This window comes from Nicotiana tomentosiformis, chromosome 2, assembly GCF_000390325.3.
Source record: "Nicotiana tomentosiformis chromosome 2, ASM39032v3, whole genome shotgun sequence".
Taxonomy (NCBI): domain Eukaryota; kingdom Viridiplantae; phylum Streptophyta; class Magnoliopsida; order Solanales; family Solanaceae; genus Nicotiana; species Nicotiana tomentosiformis.
Window position 1 is genome coordinate 61,239,705 of NC_090813.1, and position 26,133 is coordinate 61,265,837.

The 26,133-nt window shown below is 36.6% G+C and overlaps 5 protein-coding genes and 1 long non-coding RNA gene across 6 annotated transcripts; all 6 read left to right on the forward strand.

The window, feature by feature from the left end:
* The first annotated feature begins 3,607 nt into the window (after positions 1-3,607).
* LOC104094354 (chlorophyll a-b binding protein 21, chloroplastic-like) lies at positions 3,608-4,574 on the forward strand. The gene has a single exon (XM_070195436.1). The coding sequence runs from the start codon at positions 3,682-3,684 to the stop codon at positions 4,477-4,479; it is 798 nt and encodes a 265-aa protein (XP_070051537.1). The 5' UTR covers positions 3,608-3,681; the 3' UTR covers positions 4,480-4,574.
* A 1,734-nt stretch (positions 4,575-6,308) lies between these two features.
* LOC138906501 (chlorophyll a-b binding protein 21, chloroplastic-like) lies at positions 6,309-7,278 on the forward strand. Its single transcript, XM_070195437.1, has one exon. The coding sequence runs from the start codon at positions 6,383-6,385 to the stop codon at positions 7,178-7,180; it is 798 nt and encodes a 265-aa protein (XP_070051538.1). The 5' UTR covers positions 6,309-6,382; the 3' UTR covers positions 7,181-7,278.
* A 9,025-nt stretch (positions 7,279-16,303) lies between these two features.
* On the forward strand, positions 16,304-16,780 carry LOC138904910 (uncharacterized). Its single transcript, XM_070193405.1, has one exon. The coding sequence runs from the start codon at positions 16,304-16,306 to the stop codon at positions 16,778-16,780; it is 477 nt and encodes a 158-aa protein (XP_070049506.1).
* A 2,765-nt stretch (positions 16,781-19,545) lies between these two features.
* On the forward strand, positions 19,546-21,292 carry LOC138904911 (uncharacterized). Its single transcript, XM_070193407.1, has 3 exons — positions 19,546-19,748; positions 20,217-20,331; positions 20,783-21,292. Exons 1-3 carry the CDS (start codon positions 19,546-19,548, stop codon positions 21,290-21,292), a joined length of 828 nt encoding a protein of 275 aa, XP_070049508.1.
* A 909-nt stretch (positions 21,293-22,201) lies between these two features.
* Positions 22,202-23,168, forward strand: LOC104094357 (chlorophyll a-b binding protein 21, chloroplastic-like). Its single transcript, XM_009600282.4, has one exon. The coding sequence runs from the start codon at positions 22,277-22,279 to the stop codon at positions 23,072-23,074; it is 798 nt and encodes a 265-aa protein (XP_009598577.1). The 5' UTR covers positions 22,202-22,276; the 3' UTR covers positions 23,075-23,168.
* A 666-nt stretch (positions 23,169-23,834) lies between these two features.
* On the forward strand, positions 23,835-25,270 carry LOC117276312 (uncharacterized). Its single transcript, XR_004506567.2, has 3 exons — positions 23,835-23,975; positions 24,069-24,147; positions 24,389-25,270. It is a non-coding gene; the product is annotated as an uncharacterized lncRNA (long non-coding RNA).
* The last annotated feature ends 863 nt before the right edge of the window (positions 25,271-26,133 follow it).

Sequence of the window (26,133 nt, forward strand, 5' to 3'; positions counted from 1 at the left end):
CCATTGTAACAAGAGGATTACTCTTGTTACTTGTAAGAACATAAAATAGAGAAAGAGAGAAGATGAAGATAAGGGAGGAAGGAAATTTTGATTAATTATCCGATGCCTTCTTCTCAGTACAATGACAAACCTAAATAGCAGAGAATCCAACATTGGATTCTTTTCCTAATAACTTGACACCTGTCCAATTCCACTAACAGAATTATGGACTTCATTGAAAATAAATTATAAACTAAAGGACTCAAATAAACATAATAGAAACTTAACTAACGACTAGTAATGACTCAACTAATTCAAATAATCTCTACTCATAACATCATCCTAGAAGATGCCCAGTAAGTTCACATTCTTTAATTCTTAAGTTGTGCCGGGCGCCGTGAATTACGTATCATTAGTACGAGGGAAGAAGGAAGCACACTGAAATATTATTTTTATTATGAGAAAAGGCCGACCTTTCTTCAGATATCATTAAATTGATCTCATTGTTTTATTTTTTCTGCAACGATAAAAAGTGAAATTTAGGAGGAAATTAGGTACTTCAAAATATCAATTATAGTTTGTTCAGAAAATTCCAATTAATTTAATATTTTCTGTATTTATTTGTTATGTTGGAAAATGGATTATTGCAGCTTGATGCCTTGATCTCATTTGCGCGACAAGGGGTAGTAGACGCATCAAGCATGGGTTGAGAAACTAAAGTAAGAAATATAGTTTTTAACTATTTTGTGAAAACTTAAGAGATTCATTTGATGCCATCCTCATGTAGTCATGTTCTAAGATAACGCCACATAAATAAGAACTTTTGAATCATCGCTAGACTCAAATACTTATTTAGAAGAACTATTTCAATTATTTGTAACGAATACTTATTTATTAATTAAGTGATGATTAATCATTTCAACAATCTTATCTAAGTACAAAAGGTTTGAACTTCTAAAACCATATAGAACCTTTACATAATGAATAATGATAAGATTCATAAATATTTCTTGAATTTTTTTCTCTTTCTTTACACATCATCTAAATAAATTAAAATTATACTATCACAAAATCAAGTATCCCTAGAAGACTAAAAACTCTTTAAGTAGTGGAAAATTAGAAAACATGGAACTACCTGTGAGTAATAAAACGGATGTATTTGGATTTGAAAATTAAAGGAATCTAACGTATTTTGATATTTGGGTATTAGAAAAGATTTACTTCCCGTATCAAACAAGGTTTTATGTGACCGCGTTTTTATAATATTTTTCGGCATTTAGATGATTGTTATATTATTATACATAAGATTTCTCTCATTAATTAAATTTTATTGTTCATCCATATAAATAAATGTTTGAATTATCATGAGTCATTATTAACGTGGAACGCACGATTTATGTTGACAAGACTGGCCTCAAGTCCTTATCCTTGAACACGATTATCGTTCTTTAACTGGTGGACAACAATTTGATAGCTTTGGCATTTCATGCCCATTTGGCAAAATCCAATATCACTAACGACGGCTCTGTTTTTTGATACATTATGCTCTGAAAAATCTCAAGCACAATTTCAGATTTCCCAAAATCTTTAGCACTCAAATTTCCCAATCCGGGGTTTGCAACGATAGCGCAATTTGTGAATACATGGCCACAGTATAAAGTAAATGATAGCACTGTTACAGTTCACTCGTTTCTGTGCGCCCGTTAGGCGTAGGACCACTTGTATGAATGGTGAAGAATACGTCTTCACAATCATGAGAACGATTTAACAAAAAAAACCCAAGTGAGATAGACCTATTATGAAAAGGTCTTAGAAAAGAAAATATTCTTGCATTTGTTGACCTTAGGTTTGTAAATTGAAAGGCAATACTTGTAATCATCTTACTTAATTCTCATTGCTTTACAATCATAAGCATCGTGGGAATTTATTTTGCAAAACCTTAAACCAGGAAGAATAAATGCATGATTTTCTTGAATTTATTTTGCAAAACCTTAAACCAAGAAGAATAAATGCATGAAAATTATTGTAGAGAAACAACATATATTGAAGGGCAAAAGTCCAAATATGCCTTTGTACTATACGAAATTGAGCACATTTGCCCTTCGTTAATACTTTAGCTCAAATATGCCCTTACCGTCATATAGTTTGTCCATATATGCCCTTAGAGTTATACAGTTGGCCCATATATGCTATTTTCGAAACGGAATCCACCCAAACTAATTAGCTCTGTCGTTAATTGTATTAAAGTGTATTACAAACATTATTTTCTTTTTATTAGTACTTTTTTCTTTACCTTTCTCTTTTCTTTCTTCTTTTTCTTTTCTTCTCTTTTTTTTTTCCTTTTTCTTTCTCCCTTATCCGTTTCCTCCATTACTGATACCTTCTCCATTTTCGTCACTAATTTTACTTGACAAAACTCATGAATTATAATCACTAAAAAAAAATCTCCCACAAGGTAATCAAGTTCCAATTTCACTGGCCCTCTAAATAAATAAAATTAAACTGTTCCAAAAATTATGGTTTAAACTTTAAAATAATAAAAACATCTCAACCTTTAACAATACTCAAAAGACCAAAATATTTAAATTATTTCCAGAAAGATAATTTAATGATTAAAAGCCTAGAGTTCAAGTTGTAGTGTTATAAATTTGAATTGTTAGTCTTTTTTCATCTTTTTTCAGCTGGATATTTTCTATTTTTTTTTAATTAACTATGTAAATTAGGGGTGTACATGGAACGGGTTAGTTTGGTTTTTATCAAAACCAAACCAAACTTATTATATCGGTTTGGATTGTTTGGTTTTGTTGGATATTTTGGGTTTTTTGTTACATTAATATTATTTCAATCTTACTTTGTTAAATTTTTTAGAACTAAATATATGTTTAGTAAAAATTAAAAAATTGACAAACATATGATCTATAAAAATATTTTTATGGGAGAATTTTCTTAGTAATTGGAATTCACGAGTTTTGTCATCTGAAATTGATGACGAAAATGGAGAAGACATCAGTAATGGAGGAAATAGGATAAGGGAAAAAGAAAAAGAAAAAAAAAGGGAAGAAAAGAAAAAAGAAGAAAGAAAAGAGAAAGGTAAAGAAAAAAAGTGCTAATAAAAAGGAAATAGTGTTTGTAATACACTTTAATACAATTAACGAAAGAACTAATTAGTTTGTGTGGATTCCGTTTCAAAAAGGGCATATATGAGCCAACTGTATAACTCTAAGGGCATATATGGACCAACTATATGACGGTAAGGGCATATTTGAGCTAAAGTATTAACGAAGGACAAATATGCTCAATTTCGTATAGTACAAGGGGATATTTGGACCTTTTCCTTATATCGAATGATCAAATAGTTGTGGTATGTTTTACACTACTGGAAGAGAAATATCTAAACAATTGCCCAATGGAGAAAGGTAGAAGATATCTTACTTTAAGCTCAACAACCCAGAGTATGGAGTATCTGCAATATTTGTAGCCACACATGCTAAGTAAAAATCTTGACATATTGATGAATTTGATATTGCCAAGTGTGCATGAGAGTAATCTTGAGATCCAATGAGATCATTGATATAGATATCACTAGATAAGGACTCTTTCCCTCTTACTTTCTATTTATAGTGAAGCCCGAATAACTTCAGCTCATCACAACCAACTTTGACATCTCAAACCAGCAACCTCTCACTCACCTCCTGATAAACCATGGCAGCTGCTACAATGGCTCTTTCTTCCCCTTCTTTCGCTGGACAGGCAGTGAAACTCTCCCCATCTGCCCCAGAAATCACCGGAAATGGAAGGGTCTCCATGAGAAAGACTGTCGCCAAACCTGTCGCATCTAGCAGCCCATGGTACGGCCCAGACCGTGTTAAGTACTTGGGTCCATTCTCCGGTGAGTCCCCAAGCTACTTGACCGGTGAATTCCCCGGTGACTATGGGTGGGATACTGCTGGACTTTCAGCAGATCCAGAAACCTTTGCCAAGAACCGTGAACTCGAGGTGATCCACTGCAGATGGGCTATGCTTGGTGCTCTTGGATGTGTCTTCCCCGAGCTCTTGGCCCGTAATGGTGTCAAGTTTGGTGAGGCTGTGTGGTTCAAGGCTGGATCCCAAATCTTTAGCGAGGGTGGACTTGACTACTTGGGCAACCCAAGCTTGGTCCATGCACAAAGCATCTTGGCCATTTGGGCTTGCCAAGTTATCTTGATGGGAGCCGTTGAGGGTTACCGTGTTGCTGGTGGGCCTCTTGGTGAGGTTGTCGATCCACTCTACCCTGGTGGCAGCTTTGACCCACTGGGCCTCGCTGAGGACCCAGAGGCATTTGCTGAGCTCAAGGTAAAGGAGATTAAGAACGGAAGACTTGCCATGTTCTCTATGTTCGGATTCTTTGTTCAGGCCATTGTTACTGGAAAAGGTCCATTGGAGAACCTTGCTGACCATCTTGCAGACCCAGTTAACAACAACGCCTGGTCCTACGCCACAAACTTTGTCCCCGGAAAATGAATATCATAAAACAATCTTAAAATTTGATTGTTAGATGGTCTTGTAAAGTTGTTCTGAGTTACTTGACAATAGAATTTGTTTTTTATGTATCCCAATGATTGTGTAGTTCTGATTTCATCATCCAAATCCATGAATCAGACTATTATACCAAAAGAGAAAAAAGATAAAAATAAAAGAGAACAGAGGAAGACCAAAGAAACAATTGGGATATATGTGGCAATTAGAAAAACTAAAAAACTGTTGAAGGGCTTAAACTTTAATTTGCAGACCAGAGCAGCTTATGGAATTTAGTAAGTTCTCAAAAAGCTATAATATAGTTCCAAGAATAATTTAATGTTGAAGTTGAACATCCAAGGCTAAAGAAGTATTTTCTAAGAATTACCTGTTGTCTCGTCTCTTGAATGAAGAAGGTGGTATGTTGCTTCCTCAGCAGGCACCTAGTTCTCTGGTGTCTCACCTTTTGCTCTATGCAGAAAACATTCACTACAGAACTAAAGGCATTTATCATTCGGATAAACTAACACAAGTTAAGTTGAAACAAACACAAAACTTGGAATTTCCTAATACAAATTCATGATAATGAACTTTAAAAGATGAAGGGATAAATATTGCCAACGCTGTTCCTGTGCGTAGGCATGTAGCAACAATAGCCCAAATTGTAACACTGTCAAAATTATTGACAAATTTGGAGTCCACACATACAAAATTAATAATGTTCAACAACATGATATGTTATTACATGATCCCTCATTTTTCTGTTGAGAAGTGAGAGGAAATAAGAGGACATAATATTATTTCACTACAACTCTACAAGACCATTGACATTTCTACGATAAGGGAAAACCAATATGTTTAGTAGTCTGAACTCTGAACTCTGAACATAGCATGTTGCAGCAAATGTTCTTGCTCTTAACACGGCCTCCTCGTAAAGTTCTGCATATTGTAATGCTGATATCCCAACTAATTAAATCCATGTGCATGTCCTTCTGAGCAAGCTCTTTTCTAGTCTAGGCATTGCTCATGTAGTATTTAAAATGCACGTACTAAGACGTCGTTCAATCTCTAAACATGAAACTAACAGTGCAACATAAATAGAACTTTGTATACATACCTCTTCACGACGATGTGGTAAACAAAAGCCAAGCATGTGCCAATGTTACAAAAAATATTTTTGAAAAGGAGTATGATATTCTTGCATTGCCTGCATTTGTAAAACCCCAAAACACCAGTATCTTCACTTTCATGTAAATTGAAAGTTACATAACTATGACATTGACTCTTGCTTATGTTCAGTAGTATTGAAAGTCTTTTTTTTTTTAACCAAAAAACTTTTAATAGACTACGAAAGGATAAATTTGGCAGGGAATATCTTCTCTAATTTAATGACATTGCTTTACAATTTAAGCATGCAATATTAATTCCCATAAATTATAAAGGCAATAATTTTCAGCTTTTCCTCAATTTTGTTCAGCAGAGCGATAAACCATTGTCCTAACATTGAATGGGCTATAGCAGTGGTATCTTTTACCCTGGTGGTAGATAAAATCTAGAGAAATTAATTAAATGGCCAATGGATAACGATAGGAGATATCGTATTGTATGCTCAACAAATCACAGAATAGAGTGCAATCCTTGTAGCAGCCACACATGGGGAGGACAAATTTGGTTGGGTACCCCAAGTAAAAATCTTGGAAAATTGATGGTTTAAGGGATTGCCAAATGTGCATGAACTGCTGCCCATATGAAATCTTGAAGCCCAATGAGATCATTGATATAGATATCACAAGATAAGGACTCTTTTTGTCTTACTTTCTATATATAGTGAAGCTAGAATAACTTCAGCTCATCACAACCAACTTTGACATCTCAAACTAGCAACCTCTCACTTTCCTCTTGATAAACCATGGCAGCTTCTACAATGGCTCTTTCTTCCCCTTCTTTCGCTGGACAAGCAGTGAAACTCTCTCCATCTGCCTCAGAAATCACCGGATATGGAAGGGTGTCCATGAGAAAAACTGTCGCCAAACCCGTTGCATCTAGCAGCCCGTGGTACGGCCCAGACCGTGTTAAGTACTTAGGTCCATTCTCCGGTGAATCCCCAAGCTACTTAACCGGTGAATTCCCCGGTGACTACGGGTGGGACACTGCTGGACTTTCAGCAGACCCAGAAACCTTTGCCAAGAACCGTGAACTCGAGGTGATCCACTGCAGATGGGCTATGCTTGGTGCTCTTGGATGTGTTTTCCCCGAGCTCCTGGCCCGTAATGGTGTCAAGTTTGGTGAGGCTGTGTGGTTCAAGGCTGGATCCCAAATCTTCAGCGAAGGTGGACTTGACTACTTGGGCAACCCAAGCTTGGTCCATGCACAAAGCATCTTGGCCATCTGGGCTTGCCAAGTTATCTTGATGGGAGCCGTTGAGGGTTACCGTATCGCTGGTGGGCCTCTTGGTGAGGTTGTCGACCCACTCTACCCTGGTGGCAGCTTTGACCCACTGGGCCTTGCTGAGGATCCAGAGGCATTTGCTGAGCTCAAGGTGAAGGAGATTAAGAACGGAAGACTTGCCATGTTCTCTATGTTTGGATTCTTTGTCCAGGCTATTGTTACCGGAAAGGGCCCATTGGAGAACCTTGCTGACCATCTTGCAGACCCAGTTAACAACAACGCCTGGTCCTACGCCACAAACTTTGTTCCCGGAAAATGAATACTATCACAAAACAATCTTAAAATTTGACTGTTTGATGGTCTTGTAAAGTTGCTGTGAGTTACTTGACAATAGAATGATTTTTTTAAATAGTCCAATGATTGTGTAGTTCTGAGTTTAATCTTCCAAAGATATGAATCAAACTTTCATACCAAAGAGAAAAAAGATAAAAATAAAATAGAACAGAGAAAGACCAAAAGAAACAATTGGGATATATGTGGTAACTAGAAAAACTAAAAAGCTGTTAAAAAGCTTAAACTTTAATTTGCAGACCAGAGCAGCTTATGGAATTTAATAAGTTCTCAAGAAGCAATAATATAGTTCCAAGAATAATATAATGTCGAAGGTGAAAATCCAAGGCTAAAGAAGTATTTTCTAAAAATTACCTGTTGTCTCGTCTCTTGAATGAATAGAGAAAGTATCAACTATTTCTCCATGTTCTCTGGTGTCTCACATTTTGCTCTGAATTATGCAGAAAACATCCACTGCAGAACTAAAGGTATTTATCCATTTGGAAAAACTAACACAAGTTAAGTTGACACAAACACAAAATTAATTGGAATTTCGTAGTACAAATTTATGATATTGAGCTTAAAAAACATACAGATGAAGGGATAAATACGGCCAACGCTTTTACAGTGCATAGGCATGTAACAGCAATAGCCCAAATTGTAACACTGTTAGAATAGCCTCCAATAGAGTTATTTACAAGTTTTGGAGTCCACACATACAAAATTAATAATGTTCAACAACATGATATGTTATGACACGATTCCTCATTTTTCTGTTGAGAAGTGAAAGAGGAATTAAGAGGACATAATATTATTTCACTACAAGACTCTATGATAAGGGTAATGTTTAGTAGTCTGCACTCTGAACATAGCATGTTGCAGCAAATGTTCTTGCTCTTAACACAGCCTCCTCGTAAAGTTTGTTGAGGTTTTGTTTTTAAGATGAAATAGTCTTAAAATGAGGGTGAATGGGAAATGGAGGGAAAATGAAATTTTTGAGTAAAATTTTAAGTTTCTCACTCTTGACAATGAGACATTGTCCCATATTGGAAGAGGAAAAGATTTTTGGTGGGTATATATATAATTACTCTTCTTGTAGCTCTTAAAGAGTTAAGAAGAAAGCAAGCCTCGCGCCGTCGTCGCTCGGCTACGGCTACGGCTTCGGCTATAGCTACGGCTTCGGCTTCGGATTTGATTAATTTTTTGGACCATATTTATTTGTTAATAGTAAATATTAACGTAAGATTATCCGCATTTGTAACGGATATGTTCCAATCCGTGTACTGACCACCAGCTGTGACAACAAGCCGCCTAATGCTCTTCCCACCATGGCCAAGTGCTTGCTCCACAAACATGCTAATGCATGCTCCACCATGGAGGGTGGACGGTCGTTCTTCTTCAACACTGGCTGCTATATATATGTGCAGCAGCTGCTCCATACGATTTTCTGAGTTTCTACTCCTTTGTTCTGCATTGTTTTAACTTCAAACAAAGCAACTGTAAGTGTGATTTGCTACCGAACTTTGTGTTCGCTGAAACACTAGGGTTTGAAGTACCACTACACCAGTGTGTGATTCGTTCTATCCTGGGAGGAAATAATCCATAACCTTGGGTACTAGGAGGGGATTAAATTCCTTAAGGAAACACTATGAATTTAGTGGGCTCGAATTTATTACTGTTTCATTACGATAACTTATATTTCCCAGAATTATTATTTACAAATACAGCAATATTGGCGGGACTAACAATCTTAAGGAATTTAATATTTATTTCTGTATTTGTGTTATTCTTATTATTCTGCAAACTAAAACCTTTGTGATTTTGTGTACTCCCGTTTTGGAGAGTAAAGCCTTCGTGGCATTTTGTTGGAGATTAAAATCTACGTGATTTTTACTCCAGTTTGAAAACGTTTATTAAACGTTTGTTTGTGTCATTCTTTTACAGAAAAAATGACAACTGAAAGCGAAAACCAAGCTGTTCCGATGGTGACTGCCAGTGCATCGACAAGCCGAACACCGGCGTTGGCACCGGCAGAAAAACCCGAAAAATTTTCCGGGATTGATTTCAAGCGCTGGCAGCAGAAGATGTTCTTCTACTTAACTACGTTATGTCTACAGAAGTTCATCAAGGAAGATATTCCTGATCTGCCAGATAAAACTCCAGAGAATGAACGCTTTATCGTGATTGAAGTGTGGAAGCATTCTGATTTTTTATATAAAAATTATATTCTTAGCGGATTGGATGATAATCTGTATAATGTATACAGTGGCGTGGAGACGTCAAAAGAATTGTGGAATACGCTTGAAAAGAAATATAAAACTGAAGATGCCGGGATGAAGAAATTCATTGCCGCAAAATTTTTGGACTACAAAATGGTAGATAGCAAGTCTGTTATTACCCAAGTTCAGGAATTGCAAGTGATTATTCATGATCTACTTGCTGAAGGTCTTGTCACCAATGAAGCATTCCAAGTAGCAGCAATGATTGAGAAGTTGCCTCCGTTGTGGAAGGACTTCAAAAATTATTTGAAACACAAACGAAAGAAAATGTCCCTTGAAGATCTCATTGTTCGATTGAGAATCGAAGAGGACAATAAAGCTGCTGAAAGGAGAGGCCGTGGAAATTCAACAATAATGGGAGCAAATATTATTGAAGATAACAAAAAGAGGAAGAAGGCTTCTGGTCCGAAATATAACCCAAGCAAGAAGCGGTTCAGTGAAAACTGCTACAACTGTGGGAAAAACGAACACAAATTTACGGAGTGTCGTGCTCCGAAGAAAGACAAGAAAAGGGGTCAAGCAAACATGGTAGTAAATCATGATGATGTTGATAACTTGTGTGCCATGCTTTCTAAATGTAATTTGGTGGGAAATCCTAAACTGCGGTGGTTTGATTCAGGAGCCACTCGCCATATTTGTGCAGTTAGAGAAGCTTTTGCTACTTATGCTCCTGCTGGACCCGGAGAGACAGTTTATATGGGAAATGCTTCAACAACAAAAGTTGAAGGATATGGGAAGATATTTCTGAAAATGACTTCTGGCAAGGTCATGACTTTGAACAATGTCCTTCATGTTCCTGAAATGAGAAAGAATTTAGTCTCTACTGGACTTCTTGTTAAGCACGGTTTTAAGTGCGTTTTTGTGTCCGACAAAGTTGTCATAAGTAAGAATAAAATATTTGTAGGAAAAGGTTACCTCACCGAGGGCCTTTTCAATCTGAATGTAATGGTTGTGGAAAACAATAATAATATTTCAGCTTCTTTTTACTTACTTGAGTCAAATAATTTATGGTATGTACGTTTGGGTCATGTCAATTATAAAACCTTGCGGAAAATGATTAACTTGGAAGTACTGCCTAAGTTTGAATGCGAAAAATTAAAATGTCAAACATGTGTGGAATCTAAGTATGTTAAACATCCTTATAAGTCAGTTGAAAGGAATTCAAATCCTTTAGAATTAATTCACACAGATATTTGTGACATGAAGTCAATACCATCTCGAGGTGGAAAGAAGTATTTCATAACTTTTATTGATGATGGTACTCGATATTGCTATGTTTACTTACTGAATAGTAAAGATGAAGCAATAGACGCATTCAGGCAATACAAAAATGAAGTTGAAATGCAACTTAACAAGAAAGTAAAAATGATAAGAAGTGATAGTGGTGGTGAATATGAATCTTCTTTTGAAGAAATATGTTTAGAATATGAAATTATTCATCAAACAACAGCCCCTTACACGCCCCAATCTAATGGGATTGCGGAAAGAAAGAATCGCATATTAAAGGAGATGATGAATGCGTTGTTGATAAGTTCTGGTTTACCACAGAACTTATGGGGGGAAGCCATTCTTACGGCTAATCGAATATTAAATCTAGTGCCCCATAGCAAAACACAATCCATTCCATATGAAAAATGAAAAGGAAGGAAGCCCAACTTGAATTATTTTAAAGTGTGGGGGTGTTTGGCAAAAGTGCAAGTTCCTAAACCCAAAAGGGTAAAGATAGGACCGAAAACCGTTGATTGTGTTTTCATAGGATATGCGACAAATAGTAAAGCATATCGATTTCTGGTTCATAAATCAGAAAATCCCGACATTCATAATAATACGGTTATAGAATCAGATAATGCTGAGTTCTTTGAAAATATATATCCGTATAAAAAGGAATGTGAGTCGGTTTGGTGAAGGATCTAAACGACCTCGGGAAGAAACAAAAGAAAGTACATGTAATCAGGAGGATCCAAGACGTAGTAAACGTCAAAGAACGTCTACTTCATTTGGACCAGATTTTGTGACTTTCTTATTGGAGAATGAGCCTCAAACATTTAAAGAAGCTATGACTTCTTCGGAATCATTGTTTTGGAAAGAGGCAGTCAATAGTGAAATAGAATCCATATTGAACAACCATACATGGGAATTGGTTGATCTTCCTCCTGGAAATAAACCTTTGGGTTCTAAATGGATTTTTAAGAGAAAAATCAAAGATGATGGCACTATTGATAAATTCAAGGCAAGACTCGTAGTCAAAGGGTATAGACAACGAGAAGGTCTAGACTACTTTGATACATACTCTACAGTTACAAGAATTACGTCCATACAGATGTTAGTAGCATTAGCTGCAGTGTATGGCCTTGAAATTCATCAAATGGATGTTAAGACGGCCTTCTTAAATGGAGAGTTGGAGGAAGAAATTTACATGGAATAACCTGAAGGGTTTGTGATTCCAGGTAAAGAAAAGAAAGTATGTAGACTTGTTAAGTCTCTTTACGGACTAAAACAAGCACCCAAACAATGGCATATTTGACCAAACAATGTTGTCAAATGGTTTTAAGATAAATGAATGTGATAAATGTGTGTACATTAAAAATGTTCCAAATCACATAGTCATTGTTTGCCTATATGTGGATGATATGCTGATAATGAGTAATGACATTGCCAACATAAATGCTACTAAGCGTATGCTCAATAGCAAGTTTGATATGAAAGACTTGGGAGTTGCTGATTTAATTCTGGGAATTAAGATCCATAAGACTCCTCAAGGTCTGGCATTGTCACAATCTCATTATATTAAGACAGTACTTGAAAAATTCAAGCACTTGGGCTTTAAAGTTGCAAAGACTCCAATTGACGTGAATCTTGCATTAGCAAAGAATAAAGGCCAAAGCATATCACAATTGGATTATGCTCGTGTGTTGGGATGCTTAATGTATATCATGAATTGTACACGACCAGATATAGCTTGTGCTATAAGTAAACTGAGTCGATATACGAGCAATCCAGGCCAATCTCATTGGATGGCAATGAAACGAGTTTTGGGATATTTAGAACATACCCAGAACTTTGACTTGCACTACAGTAAATTCCTTGCAGAGATTGAGGGATACTGTGATACAAATTGGATCACCGGTTCAGCTTATTCTCAGTCCACGAGTGGATATGTATTCATTATTGGTGGAGGAGCGGTATCTTGGAAGTCGTCCAAACAAACATGTATTGCCCGCTCTACAATAGAGGCTGAATTCATAGCCTTAGATAAAGCCGGTGAAGAAGCTGAATGGCTCCGGAATTTCTTGGAAGACATTCCATTTTGGCCCAAACCGTTGGCACCAATATGCATACATTGTGATAGTCAAGCGGCAATTGGAAGGACTGGGAGCGTTATGTATAACGGTAAATCTCGTCATATATGACGAAGACATAAAACCATTAGGCAATTACTCTCTAGAGGAATTATCACGATTGACTATGTAAAGTCAAGTGATAATGTGTCGGATCCACTTACAAAAGGCCTAACTAGAGAGGTAGTTGAGAAATCATCAAGGGGAATGGGGCTATGGCCGAGAACAAGTCATTGTGGCGGTAACTCTACCTAGAAGACTGGAGATCCCAAGATCTAGGTTCAAGGAGATCAAACAAAGTCATTAATGACGGTTCAACATTGTCAAATAAAATTTTAGTCTGTTCTCGTGATGAGACAATGTTCAGTACCAAGGATAAAGCATTAAGGCTTTTTAATGATTTCTAAATTTGATACGGGGTATATCAAATAGTGTATCTACAGGATGACATGTTTAGGAATCACCTATGTAAGTGTGAAGTGTTAGCCGCTTCAAGGAGAACTTTGTGAGGCCAGTTCTCTACGCACTTATGAAACCAGGCGGTGTTCATGGCTGAAACGAATACAACAATGAGAACCAAAGACGGTTAAGGGTTGATTGTGTGACTTATGGTTGTCTAGGTATACACCAAAGATCGACGGTTCAAAGATATCAAATCTACCGATTGACCGAGTATATCCAACATAAGTTTACTACGGAAAGTTCAAAGGGAAACCTACTTATCCAGATGCGATTAATCCTTGCTTGCAAATCACACAATTTTTTCATGCATACTTCCGTGATATAGCCATTCCCCATTCATGTGGGGGATTGTTGAGGTTTTGTTTTTAAGATGAAATAGTCTTAAAATGAGGGTGAATGGGAAATGGATGGAAAATAAAATTTTTGAGTAAAGTTTTAAGTTTCCCCCTCTTGACAATGAGACATTGTCCCATATTGGAAGAGGAAAAGATTTTTGGTGGGTATATATATAATTGCTCTTCTTGTAGCTCTTAAAGAGTTAAGAAGAAAGCAAGCCTCGCGCCGTCGTCGTCGTCGCTCGCTCGGCTCGGCTTCGGCTTCGGCTACGGCTTCGGCTTCGGCTACGGCTACGGCTTCGGCTTCGGATTTGATTAATTTTTTGGACCAAATTTATTTGTTAATAGTAAATATTAATGTAAGATTATCCGCATTTATAACGGATATGTTCCAATCTGTGTACTGACCACCAGCTGCGACAACAAGCCGCCTAATGCTCTTCCCACCATGGCCAAGTACTTGTTCCATAAACATGCTAATGCATGCTCCACCATGGAGGGTGGACGGTCGTTCTTCTTCAACACTGGCTGCTATATATATGTGCAGCCGCTGTTGAAGAAAGACACACATAATACACAAGACACAAAACTGAAATCGCTCAACAGATTTGGCTATACATTGCACTCCTTCCTCTCAGCATTTTCATACGATTTTCTGAGTTTCTACTCCTTCGTTCTGCATTGTTTTAACTTCAAACAAAGCAACTGTAAGTGTGATTTACTACCGAATTTTGTGTTCACTGAAACACTGGGGTTTGAAGTACCACTACACCAGTGTGTGATTCGTTCTATCCTGGGAGGAAATAATCCATAACCTTGGGTACTAGGAGGGGATTAAATTCCTTAAGGAAACACTGTGAATTCAGTGGGCTCGAATTTATTACTGTTTCATTACGATAACTTATATTTCCCAGAATTATTATTTACAAATACAGCAATATTGGCGGGACTAACAAAGTTCTGCATATTTTAATGCTGATGAATCCCAACTAATTGAATCCATGTACATTGTCCTTCTGAACAAGCTCTTTCCTTGCCTCAGCATTACAGATGTAGTATTTAAAATGCACGTACTAAGCCGTCGTTCAATCTCTATACATGAAACTAACTGTACACCATATACAGAACTCTGTATACATACCTCTTCATGGCGATGCCATCAACAAAAGCCAAGCATGGGCCAATGTTACAAAAAATATTTTTGAAAAGAATTATGATGATAATGGTTAAATTTAAGAAAGAGCAATACCGATGGGAGAAAAGATTTATAAACTCTCTCCGTACTTTTATAACGTTAAGCCTGAAACGGTAACCTTTACCCCTTTTTGGTCGGCGTCGGGTGCTCACGCACCTCCTCATGGGGACGCCGTCCGGCCTCCAACCGGCGCGTTTAGAGGAGAATATGAACCCTGAGGCCTAGAAGATTCAGGTAGAAGAAGGAATTTTGAATAATCCCAACTATGCTACTGCTTTGAAAACTCCAACAATGGTGAGCACTAGCTCTGATCGCCATGGAAATCCTGATGTGAAAGCTCGCTACTCAACCCATAATGGCATGCCTGCAATCATCTTTAAAGCTAGTTACTACTATGGAGTCATGGCAGAAGAATGCAGACTAACAATTGTAGGTAAATTTCTTCAAACCAGACCCCAGATTGTAAACATAACGTCAAAATTTGCATAGAAATTCACTGTTAAAGGCAATGTCAAAATAAGAGTTTATGATTATCGCACAGTATTCTTAGATTTCTCTAATGAAGATGACTTCAAAAGTGTTTGGTATAGATGATCTATTGAAATTGAAGGCCAAGTTATGTGGCTGGAAAAATGGACACCGATTTTAAACCGCCGGTGGTACCGGTTTGGGTGCTTCTTCCCGAATTACCTTTTCATTGTCATACTTGGTATTACATTATGCACGAACAACAAGACTAGACCAAGCATGGCCAAAGTCAGAGTTGAGGTCGACCTCACCAAGCCAAAGCTCAATTCAGTGTGGGTTGGACAAGAGTATGAAACAAGTCCTCTAAAAGGTTTCACTCAGAAACTTGAGTACGAAAATGTACCCAAATACCGTAAAAGGTGACCTCATTTTTAGGCCTTTAATTTTTGAGTACTTTCGCCATGCCTTTTATTTAAGGTCTTATTGGCCAAATAAATGACCTTGTATTTTGAGAGGATGTGGCCAATTGTTGGCGAAGCATTTCTTTCTTCTCTTCTTATATAACGAGTACTCTCTGCTCATTTGAAAACACACCAACAAGACTTGTCTTCAATTCTTGTTTCTTCCTTTCCTCCTTTATTAAGAGTGTTTTGTATGAGAGTTAGTGTTGGGAAGCACTTGTGTGAACCCTTTATTTGGAGTGATTTTGTGAGCTTATTCTCTTAGGGTATTTGGGATTAATTAGAGTGTTTACTCTAATTTTGTATTCTCTTTTGTACTCTTATTGTTATAGTAAATTGCTCCTCTCCGTTTGTGGACATATGTCACTTTGACCGAACCACGTTAAATTGGTGTCTTCTTTATATGTTTTAATTGTCGTTGTTATCAACATCCATTGTCTTTGTTATTGTCATTATACCATTGTTTGACTAAATTTCTCCCTACTTGGGTTCCCGATCCTAACAAATACTGCAGACATTGTAGGTTACTTGGGCATTCACTGGTACAATGCAGGAAAGCTGAAAAAAATAGAAGATGAAGAAATTAACAAAGGAAAAAAACACGATTGATGTGGCAGTTGAAAACAGGGAAGTTCAGCAGGAAAAAGAGGAAAAAGAAAACAACGAGACTCAAAAACAAGGTACAACAGAGGAATCTACACATATAGACAACAACATTAGGAAGCCCCCCACATATATTTCACAAAACAAAGGGAACAAAGCTCAAGATAAATTGGAGATAATGCAGGGCCATGGCAGACAAATGGAGGACAAAACAATTACAGAATGGCTAGTAGAAAGGACACAAAATAAAAAGAAGCATAAAAAGAAGAACAGTGAAAAGAAAATGCCAAAAAAGAAGAGCAAAGTTTTGTTCAAACCCGTTGAACTTCAAGGAATCAACGTCAACAATAAAATAGCCACATCTACATCCAAGACCAATCAAAGTCAGACTCCTATCTTAGAGGATAAGAATTACACCTCTGAAGATCCACATGACAAAGCAAGTTAAAGTAACAATCTTGAATCAATGATTAAAGAGAGTGCTACAACTGATGAGGAACTGACTATTCAGGGAATGACACCCTCTATGAACACAGAAGTTACTTCTACTAATACAGGTCTATCTGATATCTCTATAAACGCTAATGATCAAAAACAGGGAAACTCTAACGAGAATGGTAAAATAGTGGAATATAACTCAAGGTCTACCTACCTTCCTACTAATATTTTGGAGCAGCCGGGCATTAATCTCATAGTTGATCCTTCTCTTCATAAGAGCCCTAAAGAACCTCAAGTTAGATCAGAAGGCAAGCAGGCAAAGACTTATTCGAGAAAGAGGACCCTCTTACAGAAGGGAGAGGAAGAAGTAGAGTTAGAAAAAAAAGAAAGAAAGCAGAAAAACAAATCTGCACCTTCTAAGAAAAGGAAACAAAGAAATGCTTCCATCCCTCCAAATCTTTCATGATTAGTACGATCTTCTGGAATATTAGAGGGGTGAGGTCCAAAAAGGCCATTCATAGACTGAAACATCTTATTAGCATCAACAACATTTTACATGCTGCTATCCTTGAACCTATGGTTAGTAAGGACAAGATTAAGGGCTACATGAGATTCTTGGGATTCCTAGGATGTATCTCTAACGACAATGGAAAAATATGGTGTTTTTGGAAGAACATTTGTCATACCATTGTTTCTACCAATGATGAACAACACATTACTATCAAGATTGAAGAAGGCCATTCCAACATTACTACTGCCATTACGGCTGTTTATGCCAAATGTACTTTTTGGGAAAGAAAAAACGTATGGTCTAGCCTAGAAAATGACAGCAATGGTATTAATGGCCCATGGTGCATTGGAGGAGACTTAAATGTTATCTTAGAACCTGATGAAAAACTTGGTGGTAACCTTCACAGAATGTCTAAGAGCTTAGATTTTATGAATTGTTTGGATAACTATGGGGTGGCAGATATTGATTTTTCTGGAGCTAAGTTTGCTTAGTATAACAATTGGAGGCCTAGTAAAAGAATTTGGAAAAGACTAGATAGAGTTTTTATCAATGATATATGGGCACAAAAATTTTAGAATACTACTATCAAACATCTAGTGAGAACATGCTCAGATCATACGCATTTGCTTATGAAATGTTTTGATAAGACCAACAACCACATTAAGTACTTCGATTTCTTAATTTTTGGACCAAGCAAGACGACTTTCTCAGCATTGTTAAAGAGGTTTGGGACACTTATATCACTGGCAACAAATATGTGGAGACTCCAAGCTAAGTTGAAACTTCTTAGTAGAAAGCTAAGCCAATGGTCTAGAGAATCCATAGGAGATATCCAGAGTAATATCATCAAGTGGGAGGAGAAGATTCAAAGCCTGGAAGAAATTGATTTTATCAACAACACAGAGGCACACAGAAGTGAAACTAACAAAGCCCATGTGGAATACATAAGATGGCTAGATATGTAGGAGTCCTTAAACACTCAGAAGGCAAACATAAAGTGGTTTGGAGATAGAGATAGGAACATAAGCTATTTCCACAGTTTGCTCAGAAAAAAGAGGAGAAGACTTCAATTGGATAGGATTAAAAATCATAAAGGGAAACAGATTTAAGGAGACGAGAAGATTTCTAAAGCAGCTATCAAACATTTCAATGCCATGTTTAACCTCCCTATCTCCAAGCTAGATCCTTCTATTTTGAATTGCATCACTAAGGAAATAACAGAAGAAGACAATGTACTTCTTAATGCTATTCCAAGTGAAGAGGAGATTAGAAATGCAATATTCAACCTGCCAGCCACCAGTAGTGCTGGGCCAGATGGGTACAATGGATCCTTCTTCCAAAGTTGCTGGGACATCATCAAAAAGGATATCATAGCCTTTGTTATTGACTACTTTCAAGGTAAGCCTCTGACTAAATTCTTTACTCATACTTGTTTTGTTCTTATCCCCAAGAATGCTGCCCCTTCAACTTTTAATGAATTTAGACCTATTAGCCTTTCTAATTATACTAACAAGATTATCACTAAAATCTTTTCTATTAGGTTGGACCCTTTGCTTACTAAGTTAATCTCTACTAATCAAAGTGGTTTTGTTAAGGATAGACTCATTAATGAAAATGTTCTTTTAGCTCAGAAAATTGTTCAATCTATCTCTAATACTAATAAAGGTGGTAATGTTGTAATGAAATTGGAAATGGCTAAAGCCTATGATAGAATGTCTTGGAACTTTGTCACTGTTGTGCTTAGGAAATTTGGTTTTGCGAAAATTTGGATTGACATGATCTTTAATCTTCTGTCTAGTAATTGGTATTTTATCATCATTAATAGTACTAGGAAAGGCTTTTTTAAATCAAGTCAGGGTCTAAAACAGGGTGACTTCCTTTCTCCCTCCTTATTTATCCTTGCTGCTGAAGTGCTTTCTTGTTCCCTGAATAACCTTTTGCGAGATAATAATTTTATTCCTTTCTCTATTCTACTTAGATGTTCACACATTAACCACCTAGCATATGCTGATGACGTAATTATCTTTTCTGGTGGTAATAGCAACTCTATTAATCTCATCATGAATATTCTTCATAGTTATGAAAAAAACTTTGGTCAAAAGGTTAACAATGATAAAAGTTTTTTCTTAATTGCTCCTAAAACTACTGCTGTTAGAATTAATAGAATCAGGGACTGTACTAGTTTTATGGACAAGGAATTTCCTTTCACCTATTTGGGATGCTCCATTTATATTTGAAGAAAAAAGACTGCCTACTTTGATGGCATGGTTAACAGTATTGTCAAGAAGCTTAATGGCTGGCATGGAAAATTGCTTTCATATGGAGGTAAAGTCATTCTCATCAAGAATGTGCTTCAAGCCATCCCTACTTATTCTCTTTCTGCTATGTGTCCTCCAAAAGCTACTTTTAAGCTTATTGAGAAACATCTTGCCAATTTCTTCTTGGGATACTATCGGGATCAAAAGAAGTATCACTGGAGATCCTGAAAAAATCTTTGTTATCCTATTGAAGAAGGTGGGATTGGGATTAGAAGAATGCAAGATATTGCCAATACTTTAGCCACCAAAAGATGGTGGAGATTTAGAACTATCCCTTCCCTGTGGGCAACTTTCATGAACCAGAAATATTGTGTTAGAGTCCATCCATTGATTAAACACAATGTATCTGGTAATTCTCACTCATTGCAAAAGATGATTCAAGTTAGAGACAAGGCTGAACCTCACATTATTTGATATATTAACTCTGAAAACTCATGTATATGGTGGGATAATTGGATCGGAAAGAGACCTTTAGCTTCCTTATTTCCAAATGCCAACAAAAGCTCCAAAATCCTTATTAAAGATTTTATTCAAGATGGCAACTGGAATATTCAAAGGCTCAAAGATTTGTTTCCACAGGAGCTCATTCACCATATAGAAAATATCAACATTGGCAGGCATGATCTGCCTGACCAAGCTTTTTGGGATCTTACTGATAATGGTAAGTATTCTAACAAGACAGCTTTACATCTGTTCAGAGACACAAAGGAGAAAGATCAATTCCTTACAAAGGTATGTAACTCTAGCATTCTTTTTAAAATTGTTTTCCTAACATGGAGATTGTGCTTATCAAAACTTCCTTTTGATGATACTATCCTTAATTTTGGTAAGAACATTATTTCTAATTGTAACTGCTAACCCAAAAAAAGAGACTATGCAGCATGTTTTTGTTGAGAGTGATGCAGCTAGGTATATCTGGAAAACTATAGGATCCCCTCTGGGAATCATTCCTAAGCAATTGCCAATTAGAGGATTAACAAATCATTGGTGGCTATAGAAATCCAATAATGTTCTTCACAAACTTGCTCTCCAAATCATCCCTATTATAATATGTTGGGCGATGTGGAAGTGTAGATGTTCTTACAAATATGGTTATAAAAAGAGGTTCAACTACTACAAGATAAAATAACAGATTTACTAGCATACTCAAGCTGCAATCAATAGAGCTTTTCCAAAATGCAAGCTAACATTGCCATGGGTCAACTCATGTGACAACATGATGAAACTTCAACATATTCCTAAGGCAATCTCAGTATGCTGGAATAAACCTAAACATGGAGCTATTAAAGTAAACACCGATAGAAGTTTTATTCATGGTAATGGAAAAGCGGGATTGGGGGGAGTAGTGAGAAACGACCAAGGAGATCTCATTATGGCCTTCTCAATTCCTTCAAAATGCAGCAACAATAACATGGCAAAGGCTCAAGCTGCTATGTTTGGCATTGATTGGTGTGTACAAAATCGGTTCTCAGACTTCACAATTGAATTGGACGCAATGCTGGTGATGAATATGCTCAAGGAGGGTGATACCAACAATTATAGGTTGAAAAAGATCATAAAGGATACTTCACATATAATGAACCAGGCCAATATTAGCCCTGTGCATTGCTTCAGGGAGGCAAATGAAGTAGCAGATTCTCTAGCAAAATTGGCAACTACTAACTCTGAAGCCAAAGTATACCTTTCTTTCTAACAACTCCCAAAAGGAACTAAAGGTTCTTTTGTGCTTAACAAAAACCAGATGCCTACTGTTAGGCTTAAGTATGACAAAGCTAAGTAGTAAATGTCTTGTACTTTAACAGAGGCGCAAACTAGTGTAACAACCTCTGTTGGATGTATATCAGTGTGTTGTAATCCTTGGAGGTAAGGCTCACATCCCCCTCCTATTTTTTGGAAATAAATACAACACCCCAGGAAGCCTGAAAAATTCTATAAAAAAAAAAGAATTATGATATTCTTGCATTGCCTGCATTTGTAAAACCCCAAAACACCAGTATCTTCACTTTCATTTAAATTGAAAGTTACATAACTATGACATTGACTCTTGCTTATGCTTAGTATTGTGAAAAGTATAAATCAAGATAAATTATGCCACTAAGTCACCTAGTTCATTGTATTTTCTTACTTTTTAATTGACTAGGAAAGGATAAATTTGGCAGGGAATATCTTCTCAAATTTAATGGCATTGCTTTACAATCATAAGCATGCAATATTAATTTCCCACAAATTATAAAGGCAATAATTTTCAGCTATTCCTCAGTTTTGTTTAGCAGAACGATAAACCATCGTCCTACAGTATCTTTTACGCTGGTGGTAGATAAAATCTAGAGAAATTAATTAAATGGCCAATGGATATTAATAGGAGATATCGTATTGTAAGCTCAACAAATCACAGGATAGAGTGCAATCCTTGTAGTAGACACACGTGAGAGGACAACATTGGTTGGGTCCGCTTAGTAAAAATCTTGAAAAATTGATGGTTTAGAGATTGCCAAATGTGCATGAACTGCTGCCCATAAGAAATTCTGAAACCCAATGAGATCATAGATATAAATATCACTAGATAAGGACTCTCCCTCTTACTATCTATATATAGTGAAGCTAGAGTAACTTCACCTCATCACAACCAACTTTGACATCTCAAACTAGCAAGCTCTCACTTTCCTCTTGATAAACCATGGCAGCTTCTACAATGGCTCTTTCTTCCCCTTCTTTCGCTGGACAAGCAGTGAAACTCTCCCCATCTGCCTCAGAAATCACCGGAAATGGAAGGGTGTCCATGAGAAAGACTGTCGCCAAACCCGTCGCATCTAGCAGCCCATGGTACGGCCCAGACCGTGTTAAGTACTTGGGTCCATTCTCTGGTGAGTCCCCGAGCTATTTGACCGGTGAATTCCCTGGTGACTACGGGTGGGATACTGCTGGACTTTCAGCAGACCCAGAAACCTTTGCCAAGAACCGGGAACTCGAGGTGATCCACTGTAGATGGGCTATGCTTGGTGCACTTGGATGTGTCTTCCCCGAGCTCTTGGCCCGTAATGGTGTCAAGTTTGGTGAGGCTGTGTGGTTCAAGGCTGGATCCCAGATCTTCAGCGAGGGTGGACTTGACTACTTGGGCAACCCAAGCTTGATCCACGCACAGAGCATCTTGGCTATATGGGCTTGCCAAGTTATCTTGATGGGAGCCGTTGAGGGATACCGTGTAGCTGGTGGACCTCTTGGTGAGGTTGTCGACCCACTCTACCCTGGTGGCAGCTTTGACCCATTGGGTCTTGCTGAGGACCCAGAGGCATTTGCTGAGCTTAAGGTAAAGGAGATCAAGAATGGCAGACTAGCCATGTTCTCTATGTTCGGATTCTTTGTCCAAGCCATTGTTACCGGAAAGGGCCCACTAGAGAACCTTGCTGACCACCTTGCAGACCCCGTTAACAACAACGCCTGGTCCTACGCCACAAACTTTGTCCCCGGAAAATGAAAATCTTAAACATTCTCAAATTTGATTGTTTGATGGCCTTGTAAAGTTGTTTTGAGTTACTCAACTATAGAATGAATTTTTGTTTATTAACCAATGATTGTGTGGTTCTGAGTTTCATTTTCCAAAGTCACGAATCAGACACGACCACTTCCATACCAAAGAGAAAAAAGAAAAGAAGACTGAAGAAACATTTGGGATGTGGTAACTATAAAACTGTTAAAAGCTTAAACTTAAATTTGTAGATCAGAGAAGCTTATGGAATTTAAACTAATTCTCCTTAAAATCTATACAGAATCGCAGGTACGTAAATAACGTAAAGCAAGTTGATTATGTACACCGTATATGTTCTTCTTTAAGCAGTACGAGCAAAGTAGTATATATACTAGTAACAATATTTGAGCTGTACGCCTGTACACACGCATAACACACACAATAGCAACATCAAGATTATTTGCAACCTTATAAAACAGACTTAATTGCTCAATTTCTAGCCCGAAAAACTCCGCAGATGTTTATGCCAATTCTCTGAAAAATCTAGCCCGATTTAATTTTCCCAATATTAAGTATCGTAGTGGACTAATAGTGCAATATATCTATATCTATCTACAATATATTAAAAACAGGAAACCCTTTAATTAAAAGTCAGATTACTATTTTTCCCTTCAATTAATAAATTTCTACGAAATTGCCATTTTCTTAAAAAATTGATTTTTTATAAACAAAAAAATTCCTCAGATTAACTTTACGACTGAACTGAACAGACGCCTGGCGACCTACGCCTTCTCTTTCAAAGATTAACGATCATATTCCCAACAATTGCACTCGTTGATTTGTTGTCTTTAAAAGCAAAACCTAATGGCAATTTCCTCACAATATTTGCTCTTCTCTACTAAAGCAACAGGTATGGAATCCTAATTCTCCTACACCAAATCCTTATGTTTTTCAATTAGTATTCTTCTATTTATCGTTTTTCCACAATCTCCTTGCTTCACAGATCTTCGCCGCCATTATAATTTCATCCATATATTTTCGCCCATAAATCGTAGCCGGTATTTCTCTTGCTAATTCAAGTTGTAAGTCCCTTTGTTTTGTTTACCCCATTATTCTATTATACTTGTACCTTAACGTTTTCCACAATCTTTATTTACAACAATTACCGTTTGCTTTGTTCTATGAAATAATTTAAATTTGAAGATGAGTTCTAATTTTCATCACTCCATTAACTGTTTACTTTAATTAGAGTTTTTCAATTTACTTTTCTATGTTTTTCCATTGCCTTTCTTAACTGATGTTGTTTCATAATTCCTTCTTTAGTTTCTGATTTAAATGGTTATCACCATACCCCCAATCAAGAAAACTCACTTTATGGTCTGTTCATGGAGAAAAAGGGGTTACGATTCCTTAGCAATGATTATCGTGGGGCAGATAGCGATTTATTGGAAAAATTTATTCCGGATGAAGGCGCGGCAGAAGAGATCCGCAGATTTTGACAAGAAAAAACCTAGGAAAAATTATCTTTCATCAACATGTGAAAGATGAAAAATTTCGGAAGAATTCATACATTTGTGAACAAGCTATTGACCATTTTTATTATTTACTCCCGAGGGCTAGGCAAACCAAAGTCCTCACAAGTCCCCGTGTTTCTCTCAAACAAAAAAGATGTCAAAAAAAGATTGAAAGAAGGAAAAGAAACTAAGGAATAGTCAATTTTAATAGGTTAGGCTACTTATAGTTGCAAAAATAAAATAAAATTAGAGCCTCCTGCCATTAGTATGGTTATTGCTATGTGTGTCAGATGGAAGTTCTAATCCCGCATCAACGTTCCTAAATCACCTTTCTACTATGTATGCCTTTTAAGTTGTCTTCCAGTCGTTAGTACATTAGTATTTCTCTCAGTTGTCCCTGTAATTTTTTATTATTCAGCAGATCAGTATGATAGATTTATTTCTGCGGAATTGCCTGACAAGGATAAACAACCGCACCTGAATGAATTAGTTATAAGGCATATAATGCATGGACCTTGCCGTGAAAATTGACGAACAAGTCCATGCATGAAGGATGATCAATGTAAATTTCATTATCTACGACCATTTTGTAACAAATCAATACAAGAAAAAGTTGGATATCCTATTTATAGGAGAAGAAATGATGGAAAAACAGTAAATGTTCGTGGAATTAATATGAATAACCGTTGGGTTGTGCCTTATAATCCATATTTGTTGATGAGATATAATTGCCATATCAATGTAGAAGTTTGTTCAGGAGTAAAAGCAATAAAACATCTCTACAAATATATATATATATATATATATATATATATATATATATATATATATATATATATATATATATATATATATATATAAAGGGCATGATAGGTGTGCAATTTATATTGAGTCAGATGATGGCGAAAAAATAGTTGATGAAATTAGAAATTTCCAAGATGCACGACGGGTCTCTCCGCCAGAAGCATTATGGAGAATTTATGAGTTTAATCTAAGTGAAATGCAACCTCCAGTTATTAACCTTCAACTATATCTACCCGACAATCAAGCAGGTACTAAAATTAATTAACTCATATAGCAAAATTTCTAGCAATTTATTTTTCTGCAACTACATCAATATTTATATTCTACTATTGTATCCATACTTTAGTGTATTATTGGAAGAAGCAAAATCTCAGAAATGTGATGGCCTCAGACATTGTAAATGATACTATGCTCACCGAGTATTTCATGATGTGGTCAATAGACGATGAGGCACGAAGTTATCTTTACAGAGAATTTCCAGAGCATTATGTTTGGAATCCGCAGCCTAAGATTTGGACAAAAAAAAAATACGATTTGTGATTGGTTGGATTGCTATTGGTAAGATAACTACTACTTAAATTCACATTATTATTCACTTCTTAAATTATGCTTATTAACATTTACAAATCAATAATATAGCTAATCCCCGAGAAGGTGAAAGATATTATGAGATATTATTACTGAACCACGTTAGAGGACCATTTTCATTTGAAGATTTGCTAACTGTTAATGGAAAAAATGAAACTTTCA

Coding starts and splice junctions, on each gene's coding strand:
- LOC104094354 (XM_070195436.1), top strand. CDS start 3,682: ATGGCAGCTGCTACAATGGCTCTTTCTTCCCCTTCTTTCGCTGGACAG.
- LOC138906501 (XM_070195437.1), top strand. CDS start 6,383: ATGGCAGCTTCTACAATGGCTCTTTCTTCCCCTTCTTTCGCTGGACAA.
- LOC138904910 (XM_070193405.1), top strand. CDS start 16,304: ATGAAGAAATTAACAAAGGAAAAAAACACGATTGATGTGGCAGTTGAA.
- LOC138904911 (XM_070193407.1), top strand. CDS start 19,546: ATGGTTAACAGTATTGTCAAGAAGCTTAATGGCTGGCATGGAAAATTG. Junction 19,749..20,216: donor TACTATCGGGATCAAAAGAA/GTATCACTGGAG, acceptor CAACATTGGCAG/GCATGATCTGCCTGACCAAG. Junction 20,332..20,782: donor AAGATCAATTCCTTACAAAG/GTATGTAACTCT, acceptor CCAAAATGCAAG/CTAACATTGCCATGGGTCAA.
- LOC104094357 (XM_009600282.4), top strand. CDS start 22,277: ATGGCAGCTTCTACAATGGCTCTTTCTTCCCCTTCTTTCGCTGGACAA.